The sequence below is a fragment of the Anser brachyrhynchus genome, assembly GCF_964034855.1.
Source record: "Anser brachyrhynchus genome assembly, chromosome: 10".
NCBI classification, from domain to species: Eukaryota; Metazoa; Chordata; class Aves; order Anseriformes; family Anatidae; genus Anser; species Anser brachyrhynchus.
Genome location: NC_137705.1, coordinates 24,156,222 through 24,175,875, shown reverse-complemented (window position 1 = coordinate 24,175,875; position 19,654 = coordinate 24,156,222). Strand labels below are relative to the sequence as shown.

The 19,654-nt window shown below is 34.0% G+C and overlaps 1 protein-coding gene across 27 annotated transcripts in view; it reads left to right on the top strand.

Moving 5' to 3' along the window:
* Positions 1-19,654, top strand: part of ERC2 (ELKS/RAB6-interacting/CAST family member 2) — a 522,744-nt gene that overhangs the window by 398,066 nt on the left and 105,024 nt on the right. For 6 of the 27 annotated variants that reach the window (XR_013955471.1, XR_013955472.1, XR_013955473.1 and 3 more), the window contains one exon: positions 8,011-8,076. The exons of the other annotated variants lie outside the window; for them this stretch is intronic. Coding sequence is in view for 2 of the 6 variants with exons in the window: in XM_080605884.1 (XP_080462010.1) it covers positions 8,011-8,037 (27 nt within the window). In the remaining 4 variants the exon portion in view is untranslated. The remainder of the gene's footprint in view (positions 1-8,010; positions 8,077-19,654) is intronic. 27 annotated transcript variants of the gene reach the window in all.

The following is a 19,654-nucleotide window of genomic DNA, read 5'->3' as shown; positions in this document are numbered from 1 at the left end:
TCAGTGTGTATGGAAAACTGAATTATCATATTAGGGACGTTTCTGCAACATCAAAACTTTGTCTTTCAGTTGTTCGGGAAAGAAACAAAACTAAGCGGAAAACCCTAAAGTACCAGTGTTTTAGTGTATAAAAGAAGTGATATGATATAGCTGTTTAATGCAGTAAATCAGAATTACTGGCTCCTTCCCTGACCCAGATTTTGTTTAATATCTGTGTTTCTTTATCCTGTATGTTTACACATTGTATTTGGGCAGGTGTGGGCTTGCTCTTGTCTGTTCACTAAATGTACATGAGCTTGTTCTGCTGGTGCCTCAAGCTGCAAGGAAGCACGCAATTGCGTTAGTACAGTGCTGAGCCTGCACTAAGCTCATTGGAGTCACATGGATTTATTTAATTTAGGAATCTGGGCAGGGCAAGGTTTGCTTGTCGGTACATTCAATATAAACAATCCCAGGCATATCCACTCTAAATAACTAGCATCGTGCTGAATTAATTACTGCTTACAGATCTAAGAAGCGCTGTGCAAATTAGTCACATAAATACTTTCACATTTTTAAGTATTTCCTCTAATTTTTCATCTTTGCTATGCATATTCTCCCTCTGGAACAAAGAACTTGTGATTCACATCACAGAGTGCTGAGACATGTTGAAGTGAATGTAATAAAATCCTATTTATATCCTGGTCACACTTAAAAAGTCAGTTCTCCTATTAAATTGTATGCAGTTATCATAGCTATATTGTTTATTATAAACACGTTCCTAAATGGCAAATGTGTTTCTTCTAATGAGGATGTTGTTTTTGTTTAGAATTTCCCAGAACCAATAAGTCTTATCATATGCTCATTTCGATAGATACAAGATTTTTGCCTCTGATGTCTAGCAAGCTATTTCTATCTACTTTAACCTAAAAAGAAAACCAAAGTGTTTTTCCATAGAAACTTGCAGCCCAGATTATAAGGATAATGAGAGTGGTTTCAGACATAAATTTCTTTGTAGATTGCATCATACCTGTGATGGAGAAAAAGAAAGAGCCTTGAAATATGAGTCTGCTCCAAGTTGAAATTTGTCTTTCAGGGCTTCTCTAGTTCTTAGTTTTGGTATATTACTATTTACAGTAACAAATGTGTTCAGTTTCTTATGTTATTTGTATAAAAGCCAATAGAAATGTGTAATATTTGTGAATGCTTTTGTTATTTTTACCTCTTAATTGTGATTACATTGTATCCAGATGGTTTTTCAAATACCTTTTAATCATATTAAATTCATAATTTGACTAAGAGGCCAGCTAAACTGGAGTAGTATTAAAAGTAACAAGTAGAATGCAGGTTTTGCTGTCTATGATACCTCCAGGAGATGGATTTTGTACATTGAAAAGTCATACCTCTCCTTTGCTTACAGAAATGAATTTATTTTATGTTTTGAGGTTTAGTGAATGTGATATAATGTATACATACTGCTCAGTGTGTATATTTATATATATATCTATATTTATATGTTAACTTTGCAGTCTTTTCCACATATGGAAGAATTTTTTGAGATCATGTTTAGCTGTAGAAACCTCTCCCCCTCACTTCCCCTGAATGTGTGTGTTAGAATATACAACACTTATATAGAGGTTTACATTTATCTTATATTTCTTACTAGAAAAATTAGCTGCCACCATCATAGTCTAAAATAGGTCTTTAGACCAGATGAGAGAGCCAAAAATGCATTTCTGGGAGACAGTAACTCGATAACAAAAGTTGCATATCTGGCACTGGTTACTTAAGTGAGATAACATGTCACAGGCTTTCACTACAAAGGGGACCATAAATTTTTGCATCACAAATCTGATTTCACGGACCACTTCTTGTAAGAAGCATTGGGTTTCTGCTTCATCTAGTGATAAAGCTTTAAAATGTATGAGTATCTGGTGAAACATCTTATTCATGTTAATGCTAGTCTGGGTGTTGTAAAGAAACCACCTTCTGCCTACCTGCATCACCAGTATTTATGTTTGACTGTAACCTAACTATATACAATTGGAACAAATGGTGAGATGGGCTTTATTGTCATTCTCATAACTAGATGATGCACCAGTGACCAGGATGATGCAGTTGTGACCACTTCTGTTATGGTTAGGTTTGAAAATAGACCTGTGACATAAATCCATATTACTGAAGCCATTTTTAATATTTATTCAACTGTCTGAATATAAAAATGAAACAAAATACAGAGCTTCAAAAATTCTGCCCATTCATTTGAATGAATCCACTGTTAGGCTTTCTCCTTTCCACTTACAGGCTCACTGCTTCAAATCATTCATGCATAAAACTTTTCTGTAGTCAGTTGTTTCATGCATGGAGAGTTTGTGAGATTAGTCCTCAGCTGTGTTTGCTCCTGTTATGTTTCCAAGAAATTGAGTACCAGATAAAAGTCTCTCTAAGCTCTAAAAGATTCTGATTTTAGGGTAAGTTCTTGAATTGAAAGAAATATTATTACTTAGCAGGTAGATTTCTGTGTCACAAATGGAAATTAAAGTTTGGAAATGTAATTGTTTGCTGTAAGTAGGACAGTTTCACAGTCCAGAGCCAGCAGTTACATGTTTAATGACCCATTAATAGCCACAGATAATAAGAAGAGTAGGGTAAATCTATCATCAGAAAGTTAGTTCAAGAGATGAGCAGGTTATCACTGGATTTATTTAACTCAAGTTAAGACATTAATTCTTAGCATGCCGGCACATGAAAGGGAAATGTGATGAGCCTTGTCAGGAAGGGTCTTCTGTTTGTGGGAAGAGAGCCAGCAAAGCTTAACTCATAAAGTTTTAAATGTTGCCTGTGTTGCAAAAGTTTTTGTATAAAAGGAGATTAGGATTTTTGATTTTTTTTTTAATTTAAAGAATTGATTTTATAAATATATTTGAATGCCATAAATGTGAGGGGGTATGCAGTACTTCAGTTTCATTGATGTATTTTCTATCTGCTTCTTGAGTCAAATTCACTGTCTTCTTCACATCAGATAACCAAATTTTATATACCAGTGGGCCTCATAGTAATACAGAATTTTGCAGTCTTGGAGTACGTATACATTAGAGTTCTAGTTATGATCAAGATTACATATTTTGAGGAAATCTCTTGATTATTCCTACTTACTGCACTGTGGTTTGTAACCAGAAGCAGTTTTGGAGTGGACACCCTGAATTCTTTTTTGAAGAAGTTCATCTGAAAGATGCATTTCAGGAGGTCACCCACCACAGTTCAGTGCTAATGGGAATTCAGTCTTGGAGCAAAATTAATTCAGAATACCCCCCAAGATACATATATTGTAGAGATACCACTTTTCAGTACCAGTTGTATTTCTCTGTAGATCTGTTGTTATTGCAACACAACACTAAATATAACTTGTTGCAACTGTTTTGCATTCACTGGTAATAAAGGGTATGCTACGTGCAGAGTAGTTATGAATAGGCATATAATTTCTGGCATCTGATATATTACAATTTGTTATCTACATGATCTAATCTACATGATCTAATTATCATGTAGATGGTAATTACAGTTATCCTTTGTTTCTAACCTGCTATGTAATGTAGCCCATTTTATCTGAAGGCCAGTGTGGCAAATTTACTACTGAAACTGATGCACCATAAAGAACTGGAAGCTGAGAAATATACCTGCAAAGCTTGTGTTGAGCTACACTTCTGTATTAAAACAAAAGACATCTTTACACAAGTTTTCAACACCTTGGTATAGTGTTTTCAAAGCACTGTTCTCTAAGTTCTTCATCTTGCTATTTTGAAGGCAGTTGAATTTTTGATGTTATGTTTTGTAGCAATTGGATAAGAACAGTAAATCCTATTTAGTGACAGGAGATGTTTCTTTTTAAGATGCTGAGCAAATACGATAAGTAGCACACAGAAAAGACTAGCAAAAGAATGGCACAAAATCAGTGAATTAATAATCAATAAATAGTCCATTTGCAGTGGTTTTCATAGTATTTGAGAGTCTAAATTAAGTCTAAATTAAAGACTTGCATGTCATTTCTAAAAATACAAGGCAATCAATATAATAAATAGTTTGAATTCATAATAATTTTACAATAATTATCAATTCAAATGGTATTTCTTGACTTTCTTCCCTTTTTGAATGTCTTTAATTCAGATTTTGCTTTCCAGTTTCTGACATTGAGCTGCTATTCTTGACCCTATAAACCAATGAAAGATCCAAGTTTAAAAAGCAGCTAATGTACACAAACATTAATCAAAAAATGCTTGATTATAGTTTATTGTTTGAAATAGCCATAGATTAATGATTCTGTAGGATACACACTGATATGGAAGACTAAGCATTCTGCTGGAAACCTCTGATCCAATATTAATAAATGATAAGGCATAACTGCAGCTTTTATTTTGCTTCACAGTGCATCAGGACTGCAAAAATAGTTAATAAATATAATTTGTTTCAGAACATCAGTGAAGAATTTTTTATTCTCCTTCATTATCTGTTTCTTCTGAGGTACCAAACCTTAGCTTCTTGATATAATAGATTGTTTATTAAAACAGTGAATACTACAATCTTACTTCTTATGTGCCTTTTATCCAGAGCCTTTAGGTACTTTTGTATGTCCGTATAGAAAAATCTGTAAAGTCTGTAGCACTAAGATGGTTTACACCATTGAATATCCACTCCTGAAAATGTAACAGACAGAAGAATGATAAGGATAGTTGAGTCTTATAACTTCCATCCAATGCACTGGAAGGAAGTAGTGCAGGCTTGAGAACAACCTCTCTGCATAATAGCAGTAGTAAGTGATCAAAGAGTTTGTTTAATATTCCATGAAGATTTTATATTTGTGCATTCTAGCTTCTGTTATATTAAAAAAGTGACGGCATATACCATGAAATTATGGTGCTCTGCTTTACTCTTTTTTTTTTTTTTTTTAATGAAAATGAAAGCTGACATTCTCTGATAGCTGTAGGAGTTTTATTTTTTACCTCAACTATAATCAAGCATTGAGTATTTTTAGGTCAGTGCATTACATGGCACCAATATGTGACATAATTAACTACACAAGATGACGTGTTAGGTAATAAAGCACATGACTATGAAAGGGTAGACTTTATTGATGGGGATGATAGGTTGGTGACATCTGCTTAGGTTAGTGGAAGTCTTAAAATTTGTCATCTATAAATAATTAGGATGTGAAATTGAAAATGAGGTGAGAGCAAGTTTTCAGGGGTAGGTATAAATCAAGTCAGAATGTTACGTAGATAAAAGTTTTTAAAACCTGACACTATGTTGAGGTTGGTCTTGGGTTGCATTTAGTATTAAGAATTTTAAATCAAGCGAGTGTTTGTTTTTTCTGTTTGGTTGTCCGTCAAAACAGATCACAGTGTTTAATTTTTTTTAATGAATTTATGAATCACTAAAATTGTAACATTTGTAATAAGCTGTTTGTGTACAGAATAAGATCAGGGTGCAGAAATTCTCACTAAAACAGATGTGTGAAAAAAAAGATGGAAGATTATTTTTGTTAATTGTATATATTAAAGATGAAGTGTGTCATGATCATAATCTGGACCTGACCACTCAATAATTTCATCATTAAATCTGTAATTTGGGGGGAATTATTTTGAATACTGCTAATCATGTCTTTTATAAATTATCTCAGTCTTGATATAAAAGCTTCATGATCCAGAACTGATGTGCTATTGAAAAATATGTACCACATTTCCAGTCTGTGTCCTATGGGTCTCTTTTTTTTTTTTTTTCCTGCTAGAGAAAAGAACTTTATGCTTTTCTGTATCAGATCAGGGGTTCTGAAAGAAATAAATTTGGGATTAGAATAGGTATCTGCAGGTCCCCTTCCTTCTCCACTGACACTCATTCTATATAGAGCTAATTTTATTGACACAATATCTTGGGGAAAATAATCAAATGCTTTACAGAAATCTCAACATATTATTTCAAAGCACGTACCTTATCAAAAATATTCTTTGAGTAATTAAAGAAGGTAGAAAGTTATTTTGACAGGACCAGTACTCAATAAAACAACATTGATGAACATTAACTGCATTCTAGCTTTTAATTTATTCCTTATTGTACGTGAGGATCAATGTCAAACTCTATATTGTCTGTAATTTCATGTAATACTCTAAAAGTATTTGACAAGGCTTGAATTGTCAACTTTTCTAAAACCCTGGCAAAAAGAGAGATCACACAGATAACTGAAGTGAAAATGAATATTTGGCTATTTGAAGAATTGTAATACAGTAAACAGCAAAAGGGATGAACATAGTTAGAAGGGCTCATTTGGAAACATACTGAGTTGCCCATTTTTGTTGATTCCTGCTATTTTTAAAGGTATCACCAAAGATTAACCTAATGCATTTTGTTAGTGAAATAGGATCAAACTGCTCAGTGGAAAAGAAATCCTTCAGTCTTTGTTCAACCTTTACTCTGGCAAAACCCCTGTGAACCTCAAAGTCAATTCAATTAACATTAGTAGGTCTGAATAACAGTAAGTCCTGCAGAATTCAGGAGGAAGGACTCGTATTTTCAGTGAGGCAAATCCAGCTCATTGGAAGTTTATCACAATCTGTCCCTTTTTTTTCAAAAATAAGTTAGAATATTCAGGGTTTGCTGTGTCTTTGCTTTGTGTTGTAGTGTGCAGACCATATAACTAAGATGTGTTCAAAGTTAACTGTAAAAACTTTACCCACATTTCTTCCATGTTAAATGATAGCTAAGTTTATAGTGGACTGTCACATTTCTTTACTTAATTCAGCAATATGCAAGACATCTATCTTAACATCTGGTTTTTAATAACAGTTGACATCTGGGAGCTCTTTTTTATTCCAAGAATGGACTAGGAACAGTAGTGATACTGGCAGTGTATATTTTCAAGCTAAAATTCCTGTCTGTTTCAATCATAATTAATTACTACTCATTTTATTTAGTTTTTAGATTTAATTAAGTGCCAGCAATATGTTACACCAGCTAGCTCTCAAAGTTTTGAAACTACAGAATGTAATTTTTTGTTTCTAAAATATTAACGAGTGATTTCTGAGGATATCTAAAATGAAAAGTTTTATTTGATTTTGAGCTGCTGAGTTAAATGAAAAACATGCTGTGCACCTCTGTTCTAGAAGCTTGATATCGCATCAGAATTTGGCACACTAGAATTATATAGTTATATGCATTGACATCTGTGTGTACATAGATAAAGCATCATTATAAAAAACGTAATCTTCAGTAAACATACCCAGCGAAGGACATTTCATTCTCTTGATTTTGTTCACGTTTTTCATTTTGTTCTTTTTAACTTCAAGTTTACAATGAATTTAAAAAATGCCCTTCTCCCTTGAGCATATCTACAGTAATAGAATCCCTTTTAAAAAACAATTTCATAAAATTGTTATGATTTTTGTATTGCCATTAATGTTATTTAACATAAAAATTGCAAACAAATAAGTGATCTTAATGATTCAAAAATGGAATAAAGGACAGAATCTGACAATGTGTAGTGTTTAAGGTTCACTTAAAAGATAGATTTAATTGATAGCATATTAGAAAAGTTTACTTCACTAACAACAGATTTTTCTGATTCTTCAGCAGTATCTTTGTCATTTAACCTAACAAAATATAAGACAATTTGATTATAGTAATTACTTCTTTGTTTACTTATAAGGTTTAATCTATTTCTGCTGCCAGTGTTGGTTTGGATTGCATGCAATTAAAAAAATAATCTTTTAATATTTAATCTTATAATCTACTTCCTACACACTGTTTTAACTGGGTGGGAAAAATATTTACGTCATCGTTGGTTTTCGGTTGCTATAGATGCAGATTTTTGTGTATGTAACGCAAACTTGTTCATTTGCTTTCGCTGGCTTACATTAAAAAAAAAAATCATGTTTTTAACAGGCAAGAATGGTGTATTTTGTATTCACCAAAGTAACTAACCTTTTCTTTTTTCATTCCAATGCTAACATCTTCTCTGTGCATCTCCTAATGTCTGGCACACAGGATGATGAGGAGGGTATATGGGCATAGCCGTTCCTATAAACCAAAGTTCCAGTTTTATTTTGAGGGGTGAGAAACTCTCTTTTCTATCTTTCGAATTGCAGTCTAATTTGTATTATTTTAAACTGCATGGAGCTGTATGTTTCTTAACAGGTGTGTTTGTGAACCATGTGAAAATGTTTTTTACCTATGCAATGAACAATGAGAAACTGTGTGTGACTGTTCAATGGTCTAAAGCTTGATTTTTTCATACCCTACTGTGGCTAAAGATGTAGGTAGGTCTGAAAGTTTAAAAGAAGTGTATTTGTTTCTGTTCGTAACTGTCTAAACAATTCCTTGTGATCAGTAGATAAGATTTGCTTTAAACTAGCATTAATCTTGTCTATCATCTCAAAAATCCTGTAGAAAGAAAACTGTAATATCTTTGCAGAATGAATATGAAAGGTTGATACTTAAGAAGATTTGACACAGATTATGGATACAGTTTTACTGGAATGTAGTTTATAGTATGCATGGAAAAAATATTAAGCTAAAATATTTTTTTTGAAATTTTAAGATAGGAGATAATGCTTAATAAGGAAAGTATAACCTTTCTGTGGATGACTAGCATCCATGGATTAATTTATTATATTTAATAGTACAAAAGTGCAGCTTATTTTAAGTCTCTTTCAATTACGAGTTAATACTCTATTGTCCATTTGTGTCAGTTACTGATCAGTGTTTATACACTTTTTTTGGTGCTTGCTTTTGATGCTCTAGGTAATCTCAGATAGCTCATGATTACTCTGGTCTCTTAACATTGTTAATAACATTGTAAAAGCATCAGGCCTGGTGCTTCACTCACAGAAAATGTTGCTCATGTCACTATCTTTTACTGGCACAATTCTATTTGCTATAGTGGGACCGTTCAGAGGAGAAAAATCTACTCACATAAGTGAATATTAATAGCACTGATGTGTTATTAAAGCTGTCATACTTTACTCTTTATATCACTTTGGCCTCTGACGCCCCAAGCTGAAGACTGCGTAATGTGTTTTGTTTCCAGTGATGTTATGAGCCATGTTTCAGGCCAGCCATTCTATATGACAGGAATAAAATCTCCAAAATCATTTTTCGTTCTTATTGGTAAAATTTTTCTTTTAAAGAAAACTTTTATATACTTGCCATTTAGAGTTGTTGCAAGATGATGCAAAATTATTGAAAGCCATGACAAATAATTTGCATTTTGTTTAAAAAAATTAAGCTGTTGAAGATTTCTGTCACAGGGAAGTTTAAGATCCCACAACTGTGAAATAAAATTATGATAATTGTGATACCATTAACATTTAAAAGAAAGCAAGCTTGGTTTATCGGAGTATTGTTATAAACCTTTATATATATATATATATATATATATGTACTTTCTGATTTGGCTTTAAATGTCATACTCATATAGGCTGTATGTATAGATAACCTCTGAGTCTGGACACACGTGTTGTGTGTGGAAACAGTACAGAAGGATGTGACACATTCTAACTTTTTTTAGTTACTTTCTTCTTTTCTGAAAATAAGCAGCCTTAAAAGGAATCCGGAATTATTCCTTTTCACATAAAAATGTAAAAAAGGTTTGTGGGTTTTCTTAGTGTTGTGTTTTAAGTAATTAGCAAGTTCTGTTAACTGCAGCTGCATGATATTTTAATGGCAGTTTATGGTGTTATTTAAAAGTAATGTAATTTTCAGTTGTTCGTCAGCATCATTCTTCTGTTTGGGTGTGGAGAGCAAATTTTTGTTTATTTGCCAGGCCTATATATATTTCTAATTTAAAAACAGATGTTCCTTTCTGACTCTTTTGTTCAAATGCCAGCATAATTTATCTGGTATCATTATATACCAGACCCTCGACAAATACCTTGTTTGCATGTTTCTTTTCAAGTGGGGGAGCACTGCAGAGGTCATGTAATCAGTAGCTGGTAGAAGGCAGAGCCTGTCCTCTGGACTGCGCTCATGGGTAGACCTGTCCTTGGAGGTAGAATAGCCATCACTCAGTGTGGAAATGGCTAACACAAGGCGAAAATTCACAACATAGGCCTCCTTCCCCATTTGGAAAAAAATAATTTATAAGCCTTTCTGAAAATAGATATACTGAATTTCCTCATGTTCTCTGTTAAAATCTGTTGAGTGTACCTTTGTTAGAATTCAGCAAAGCTGAAACGAATGGATAAACATTTCTATTTTGCACAAACCTTATAGCTAACAGCTTGATTTGGCTTTGTGAGCATAGGAGTTTGCATCTAGCTCAGCAGTGGGGGTTACTCAGGTATAACTGAGTTTCTTGGCTCTTGTATTCAGCCAGAGGAAAACTGGATTTAGCTCTCAGGAGTATTCTTTAGGAGTCCAAGTTATGACACCAACTGCTTTCCAGGTCTTTATTCCTGCTTTCTGATGCTTGAGCAGAGCAGGAATTAAAAATGACTTGATTATACAATAACTCTATGATACCTTCTGCCACAGAAAGTATCTGCCACAGACTAGAGCTTTGATCTGGTAAAGGAATTATAGCTCTGGATAATTAGATTATTTTATTTTTCCACTTGAAACTGACGTTGACAATCAAAAGGCTGGTAAAGTTGAATCTTGCAGATTCAATGGTCTTTGTAAAATACACATTTTTTATCATTTGTTTTCTACAGAGTCTGTTGTCACAACTTGCTATGCAATATTCTTTTTAGGATACATTTTACAATGCTATCGTTATAGTCTGAAAGAAACAGTGCCTGACATTTAGTTTTGGAACACGAGGGATATATTTTATGTGGGAGAGGAAAACACAATTTTAACAATGATTTAATTTTAAAAATATTTGAATCAAAAGAATGTGGATTTCTAGAAATAACTCCTTCACCTTCTTTATAGTTCATATTTTTGCTATAATTTTAGTCACACATTTCAAATTATATATAGTATGGATGCAGCAGTTCTATTATGACACACAGTGTGTCAAGATGTTTGTTTATGAACAAAAGTATATTCATGTTCTATTGGAGTCTCAAAACCACATTTATTTTGTTTAAAAAAAAGTGTACAAAGTGTAAAATGATTTTTAAAACTATCAAGAGGCAAAAAAAACTTAATTTTAGCTACAGAAGTGTAAAATAAACATTATGGTTTTGAAATGGTTTCTCTCTGAGATTCTTTATCTACTGAGTGAAAAGTCAGAGTATTTTTCTTATTAGAAGCTACAATATATGAAAGTTGACAGTAAAATGAATGTTTCAGTTGGTTACGATCATGACCTTGCATTGTAAAAATTTAAAAAGATAGTACTATCCTGGAATTTTTGTAGTAGTAATGAGTACAGTCATTGCTCATTTGACAGTAGTTTGATGAAAATCTCAGAAATCATCATAATTAATTGATCACTCACTCTGAATTCATACTGGTATATCTGATAACAAAATTTTGATCATCCAAGAATATTTTATTAGCTGAAAAAAAAAAGCGCACTAGAACATGACAGTGGAAATATATACAAATTTTTGTGATGTGATATATTAAAAAAAAAAGAGAGAGAGAAGTACAGACATGAACTTAATGTGTTTTGGAAGTGATTCTAAATCACATCTTTACCTAGTATAAATCTTTTTATTTATATTCAAATGAACTATGCTAATGGCTGTATCAGACACTGTCATATTTTGATACTTGAGTACTCAGCTCACTTCTCAGGCCAAAAGAGCCCTGGAACAAAGCCAGTACCCTCCCCGTTCTCTGCCTCTAAGTGGTGCCAGGTAATTAATTCTATGCATTTTATATTGTGAAAATGTATTCACAAGGCTTAAGATGTTATAATAGCAATGGAGAGAGATTTACTTGCAATGAGTATTCTACAACTCAGCTGTGAATTCCTCCGTCTCTTTTTTTGAATATGAGAAGTTGTGCTTTCATATGTGCTTTTATTTTTTTAGTTAGCTCTGAAGTGGCCCAGCAGTTGGACCTGATGATCTTTGAGGGTCCCTTTCAACTGAACTGTTCTGTAGTCTACTCTAGTCCTGTCTAGTCTAGTTTCCTTTTTTGTGGGGGGAAAAAATAAAATAAAATTGTATCCTTCCTTGTTAGAGACTTCCTTTGGGCAAGCTTTGCTCTGCTTGTTAAAAGAGTGCATAGAACCTCTTCAGCCTCTGGATATTATTCTCCCTCTGTTCTCACAGTAACCTCTAAAAACTTTTAAGATTTAACAAATTCATTTTCAACACAACGTTGTGAAATAAAGTTTTGTTATTTAAGGTGGGCAAGCAAGAGAATGATTTGCTATTGAATTGTCAGGAATTTTTATGGGATTCTCAGGAAATGAACTCTAACCGTTTCAGACCAGGCTTAGCAAGTCCATTCTCCTTTCAGATGGTTTTCCTGTGCCCTAGCTCTTGAAGGCCAGTTTTACTCCTGCTGCAGATGATCCTCCTTTGGCCAACACACTGTGTTTTCTTTTTGAGCATCTTTGCTCAGTGAGGGAAATAACGTTGTATTGGCTCAGTATACTGATTGACTTTTCTTACCTTGTAAATTCATGACAGGTGTGTTGTTGTTGTTTTTAATTCAGTAGGTTGTTTACATTTGGCTTTTTCAGTGTCTTGCTGTCAGAGAACTGTAAATATTTGCTATTCATATTTTTTGAACACTACCCTATTTTATACTTTGTCATTATACATTCAAAATATCTTTTTAAAGCAGGCATGAGATTCTACTTGTTTATATTTTCAGATTTTGGTTGTTTGTCACTGATGAATTTAATTTTGTATGAAATTGACTTCTATAGTTATGAATGGAATAGATACATCATTTTAAAAATATAAAATGTAAAGTTGTAAAATGCAAATTTTCCCTTCAGGTTACTTTATTTACATGTTTTGATACAGAAATAACATCACACATTTCTGGAAGTGTCTTCAGGTAGGGTATGGTAGAAGTAACTTACTTTTCTTCCCTCCTTCACCTTTTATATTGAAAAATTTCAGAAAAATTTAACTACAAGGACTCTCTGTGAAAATCCTTTGTGATTAAAGAGAGCATTTTCCATTTACCAGATATACCATGGGTTGGCAACTAGCCTAAGTGGTGCTCTGAAGTGTCAATCTAATTCTTCTTAAGAGCCCAATTGTTTATCATTTCGTTTCTGAAAACAAGAAATATGTAGTTGCGTGAAACATTAATTCCATTAACTCCATGTAATTGGCCAAGGATAAGCTTAGATAAGCCTTTTTCTCAGTGATAAGCCACTCAATTTGAAGTGCTGTGTGTGTCTGGTATTGCCAAAGACTGGTTCAGTTCTTTTGTCTGTGCACAATATTAGCATGAACAGTACTGAATTCAAAGCAGCCTGATAGGTGTGGAGAAAAAAAATATAGGTAGTTTTCCCTGTGTACCCTTAAGTCTAATAATTACTTTTAACATCTGAAATTTTGTTTCATTTCAACTGAATTTTTTAAATGGTTAAAAGTCTAAAGCATAATTAAGGTCCTAGAAACTAAGAAAAAGCAGGTGCTAGCCAGATGAAACATCGATGTGTCCAAATATGAGAAAAGCTGAATTTTAAACACACAGAGACAGTAGAATCAAGTGCTGGGCTGTAGTATAAAACCCAGTCAGGGGAAGAGCTTCAGTCACAACTTGTGCCTTTTAGACATGAAAGGCAATCAGGTGTGAGACATACACTTCAGTAGTGTCAGTGCTTGGGACCTGCAGCTTGTAAGAGATGAGCAGTGTAAGAGATGGCTTTCGAATTTTACTTTTTTTTTTTTTTAACATTGAAGTACTGAACCTATACCAGATTTGGGATAGAATTTTAGTTTGAGAATGAAAATGTTTTTTTAATTTGGGAACAAAATAAATGATATATTTTCAATTTGTTGTGAGTTTTGAATATATCTAATTTGAGAAGTAGACCACTCTCAATTTGTGTATTGCACTGCAGCCAAAGGGCATCTTCTGCTCTCAGAATTTGAATCCAAAGAACACCTAAAATACCAAAATGTTTAGCTTCTGAACTTGTTTTCTTTCAAGTCCAATTTTGTCCTGGCTTTATAGTCTTATTAATGTTCTTTTAGGTACCATGCAGATAGTCTCATGCAGTCAAAAGTTTTTCCAAGGCCATCAAGTAGTACTCCACCTAAGTGAAGATACTGCAGGCTGGTCATATAAATATATAAGTAATATATAAATAATTATATTTAACAAAAATTATAAAGCTAAAAATCACAAAAACTGTTTTAAGCTTTACCACTTCAGTGCTCAGATACTACAGAAAAATGGCATGAAATGATGGTGGAATTGTAGAGTGGCAGGATGAGAATGTGTTGTAAGGTAGTAGAGAGCTCATTGCTCATTAAGGGGCAGACTAGATGTTTGGGCAAATCTCGTCAGCCAGAGATCTGGTAGCACACGTAGCTGCACTGGTTGGGGCTTGTTAGAAACAGGATCCCTTCCCTCACCCTTACAAAGGAAACAAAAGAAAATCAGAATGCAATGATAACTTTTAAAAAATAAGCTTATATAGTAGTCTGTCATGGGCAACTGAATCCACGTGACTTTCAGAAAATGAGATTCATGGCACAGCTGAGGTGAGCAGGTAGAAGGAAAGTACTTGTTTTTTTCATTCTTCTTCCTACCACTGAAGTGCAGCAGACATGGCAAAAACAATTAGGACTTTGCCACAAATTGTCCATGTGTGTCTGTAATACAAATCCACATGAAAACTGTTTTTACACTATTTTGTTTGTACAGTACTGTGGACTTTATTGTCAGATATGAAGTGAATTAGATGCTTTAAAAAATGTTTAGGAGTGTTCGGACAAGTTGATTGTCTGTTATATCCGTAAAACAGGGATACCTTCACACCTGAAGCAAAAAGGGTCTGAAGCTTGCATCTGATGGCAAATGAAGGCTAATGTTTTTGAAACCAGAATCATAAAGCTTTTTTTTTTTTTTTTAATTTGGATTTAGGAGCTGAAAAAAATAGTCTGTAATTTTAAAACTTTGCCAAGTAGTCATGACAGAGTCACTCTTAGGCAGCAGTGGCATTCAGTAAAAAAGTAAAAACCTTTAAAGCAGAAACTCAGTACAGAATGGGTGGACGAGTAAAGCTTCTTAATTATTTCTCAGGCAAACGTTTACTGTTCATTTCTAGCTATTGAATGTGTTTTGTATGTGTTTACAGGGAAAATAAGGAGAAAGCTGTTTTAAAACAAATGTGGTGCCTAGCTTTGTCTTTCTTGAGATGTGGTGAAACAGCTTTCTCTCACAATGTCCTTGCTAATAGCAGTATGAAGCATAACAGCATTTGGTCATGTTGATATAGAAGGACATGTTTAAAGACATTAACTTTCAGCTATTGTTCTGCTTTATATTTTCATCTTTTTCAGTAAAGATTTTTTTTTCTTTTTAACCTTTGGATATTCTGTTTAGCCTGTTTTGGAAAATAACTTTGGAATGAGTCTCAGTAGCATGCAAAGCAATGGTAAAATAGGAAGCATGACTGTTTGCAGTGTTCATTTCAGTTCTCTCATCGAAAATACTATCTGTATGCTTAATTACCTGAATGGGTGTTGCTACATTGACTGGAGCCCAAGGGCATTTTGGATTTGTGATTTTTTAAACATGATTCTTGTGTTACTGCAGTTTGGTTTTTACTAAACAAAAGGAGGAACCTCCTAGGAATGTTTGTTTTGCGAACTATGGACAGATTTGTGACTAGTCGTCTTCTTTCTCATTAAAATACTTTTATTCATAATGTAAGATGTTTAAAGTTTTCACTTTAATTCAGAAATTGTATATTCATTAAAAAGTTAATATTCTTTGGTTTTTTTTTTTTTCTTAATACTACTGCTAGTACTTTCAGGTACTAATTACCCACAGTTGAAGACAGGGTTTTCAGTAAAAGTACATAGCAATTTATTTAGCTGTACCTGTTTTGTTAGTTTTTATTGATTATATAGTGGAAATATGTGAGGCGCTTGACCATTGTGAAACTTCTGTGCTTCCTACTGAATGGAAGATCAGTGAAGAGGATCGATACTGTTCTTTTGAAAAACAACAACAAAAACTTTGTTACAACTCTGCTTTGGCCAAATACATCACAAAGTTAAGGTCAGCACCTGAGACGCTGGGCCCACTGAATTCAATGAGAGTCTTGTTATTTATTTCAGTACTGTTAAGTTTTCATTCAGATTGTTAGAGCAGTTTCTTGTGATTTGTTCATGGTCTTAGTAGAAAAACATCTGTGCATATATATATATGCATTCTCAAAGAGATTTGCACAAACTAACTGTCTTTTACTTTGCTCTGACAGGTATTTATCTTATCTTATCCTTGGTATTTATGAGACACCAAATCACCCCCATGCCTAGCTATAGAACTTTATTATATAAATTCAATAGTTTTTTGTCTGTCACTTGTGTGTTAGCTGTGTGACTCAGGCTATTCTGTCTGAACTTTGGCCTCAGCTTCTTCACTACAGGTGCAGAAGGTGTGCAAACAGTCTGAAAATGTAGCTGATGGACCCAACGTCAAAGCTTTTGATGTAGTCAGCCTAAAGACAACAACCACAGGACCTGCAATCATCAGTCTTGCTCTTTTATGCTCTTCTATAATAAAAACAAATAACATACTTGAGCAATTTTTAACACTGCAGAAAGAGAGAGAAGGCAGTATGTATTTTTACAGCTAAACTTTATTTCAGAAATTATAGTTGCTGTAAACAGGAGTCGATAACCACTGATTTCATGCTGAAAGATAATCAAATAATCTAGACATAGTTTGATATCTAAAGATAAGCCAACATGTAACAAAGTAGTGAAAAATTACTTTGCAGAGAAATTATGAATTGCATTTCACTGGATTGCACTTCCACAAATACTCATGTGAACATGTGAAATTGCTGTTTCTTGTCTTGAAGTTTGTGAGCTTTGAGCAGATTTTTGTAAATATTAGAATAAGTGAATGTGGGACTGTCTGCACAGCATTCGTGTTGGAAGATGGTTCTATTTGGAAGCAGAAATGTCAATTAAAGACCTCATGAAAAATCATATGACTTAAACTTTTAAAAGTAAACTTTTATAATTGAATACTAAAGTAGAAGGAAAACGAACAAACAACAAAAGCAAGAACTTGTCACATTTTAATAATCATATTTATATAAGTTACACTGGAAAGTTTATGAAAAATACAAGAGGAAACGTGTCAATATAGTACAAAAATAATGTATAACAATTTAGTATTTATTTTTAATAAAAAAATCATATAGCTATTTAGTTAGTTACAATACTTATAGTACTGACCTACTTAACATCAATGAAATACCAGTTGTCATTGTACACGTCTCTTGATTTTCTCAAGTTAAAGCTTTGATAGGTGATGACAGCTATCATAGTTATCCAGTCTTACCAGCCACAGGGCCTGGAGCCAGTTTTGAGACACTTCCCTGTCTCTTATGCTTCACATTATTCTGGCTGTGGTTTCTAATGCAGATTTTCATATCACACACATGGAATAAAAGAAACATCCCTACAACTTCATCTGGGTGTGGTGGCTAGAGCTCAGACTGAGCTGAGTCAGGTACAGAAGCAATGAAACAGGCAATAAAAAACACCCAAAACATTTGGCTGTTTCAGGACGTGCATGCTGCCTCCATAGCCGTCCCGTTTTTCTGCCAAATAAAAAGTATTGAGCTGTATTGGATTGTTTAGAGGCTTGAATTTAAACGAATCAGTGGCTGGAGCCACTAAATTGTTCTTTAACAGTGTAATACAGAAGTCTAGGGAAAGTATTTATTCATGTAATTTAAGTAAGTTCAGTATCAAGTGTCTTGAGAACATCACTTAGATAACGCTGAGCTATTTGTATACTTGAGCTGTAGTAGCAAATGTTTATGTAATGGATTAGAAATAATTAAGGAATGCCTGCCTGTTAATAATCCTTATTCTGCTACATTGTCCCACACTAATTATGTATCCATATGCATTTGTTGTTGTTTAAACTCAGATCTTTTTGACTAAAATGAGCAAGCTACTCACTTGAACAGCTTTACTGGAAGATTTGAAGGAGTAGCAAACTTGGAACGGAAAGGGCTAGGCATCTCAAATCTCTTTCATCAGCATACCCAGATATAGCTGAGGATATCTGTCCACAGCCTCAGGCTATGGGCAGAATTTGGGCAGAGCACTCCACAAACAGCTATGCCAGCTGATGATGTTATTACCACCCACCTTTGTGTGTTTGTTACATTTTTTTTCTGCTATAGATTGTTACCCTCCCAGATCCATCAACAGAAGAAATCACTCCCATCAATCCCATATCAACTTCAAGCAAACTGAGCCAGGTTAGCTTAAGTAGTGATGAATTGGTGTGAGCAAGCCTGTTTATCACTACGTGGTGTGGACTAGAGGGTACTTTGACGTGGTTCTTTCGGTTGGAAAGTGTGTTGTAACATCCAGTTGATGGTTAGTGAAGAACAGCTAGTGCTAGTAACATCTTCAAGTGGAAAAGCTCAATCTAGAAGAAAATGGTGTCCATAAGGTAAAATAAAAACACTCATACTGAAATTACTTTATCTTTAAAGGCTCCTGCACCAATTTATATAATCAGGTTATTAAAGCAATTTAAATGAAACCAGTGCAGTCTTCACAGTATCACAGATTTCTAGGTTGGAAGAGACCTCAAGATCATCGAGTCCAACCTCCGACCTAACACTAAGTACTCCACTAAACCATATCGCTAAGCTCTACATCTAAACGTCTTTTAAAGACCTCCAGGGATGGTGACTCCACCACCTCCCTGGGCAGCCCGTTCCGATGCTTAATAACCCTTTCGGTAAAGAAGTACTTCCTAACATCCAACCTAAAACTCCCCTGTCGCAACTTTCGCCCATTCCCCCTCGTCCTGTCACCAGGCACGTGGGAGAACAGACCAACCCCCACCTCTCTACAGCCTCCTTTAAGGTAACTGTAGAGAGCGATAAGGTCGCCCCTGAGCCTCCTCTTCTCCAGGCTTCTCACTAGGCTAATCAGAATCAGAACCTCTTTGTTAGTATAGCAGTATTTTTACCAGATGCAAGCATGAAGGTCAGTAATATATTTTCCATTTTATATAAGAACTATAAGTTCTGGAAAACCAGTTCTGTGAGTTCTCCAGTTCAAAAAGTCAAAATAATAAAAAAAAAAAAATGCTTGGATAGATCCTGCAATAAGATAAGGGTGGACTGATATATTAAAAACATGATTGGTTTTGCCACACATCATTCTAGGACCTTGAAATGTGTTAGGTGATAAATTTCAAACACAGAAATCTCTTTAGAACAAAACTTAAATTCTATCAATAAGTGTTTATGAATTACTACTGTTCCCTAATGCGACTGATGCCTAAATCTTTATTTGTTGGAGCCATCAAAGAAGCACACATTCTTGGTGTTGTGTTTTACATCTGTTGACCTGTCTCCTGCATGTGAGCTTTTCATGGGTGTTCATTTTAGTTCTAAGAATGTGGATAGGGTCAAATGGAAACACTGAGGCAAAATTTTTAATGATTTAGGAATTATATAACCTAGAATGATTTTAATTATGGCAAAAGCTTTAGGTCTGACTTATGTTGGTTCTGTACCCCATAGGAATTTATACCTGTG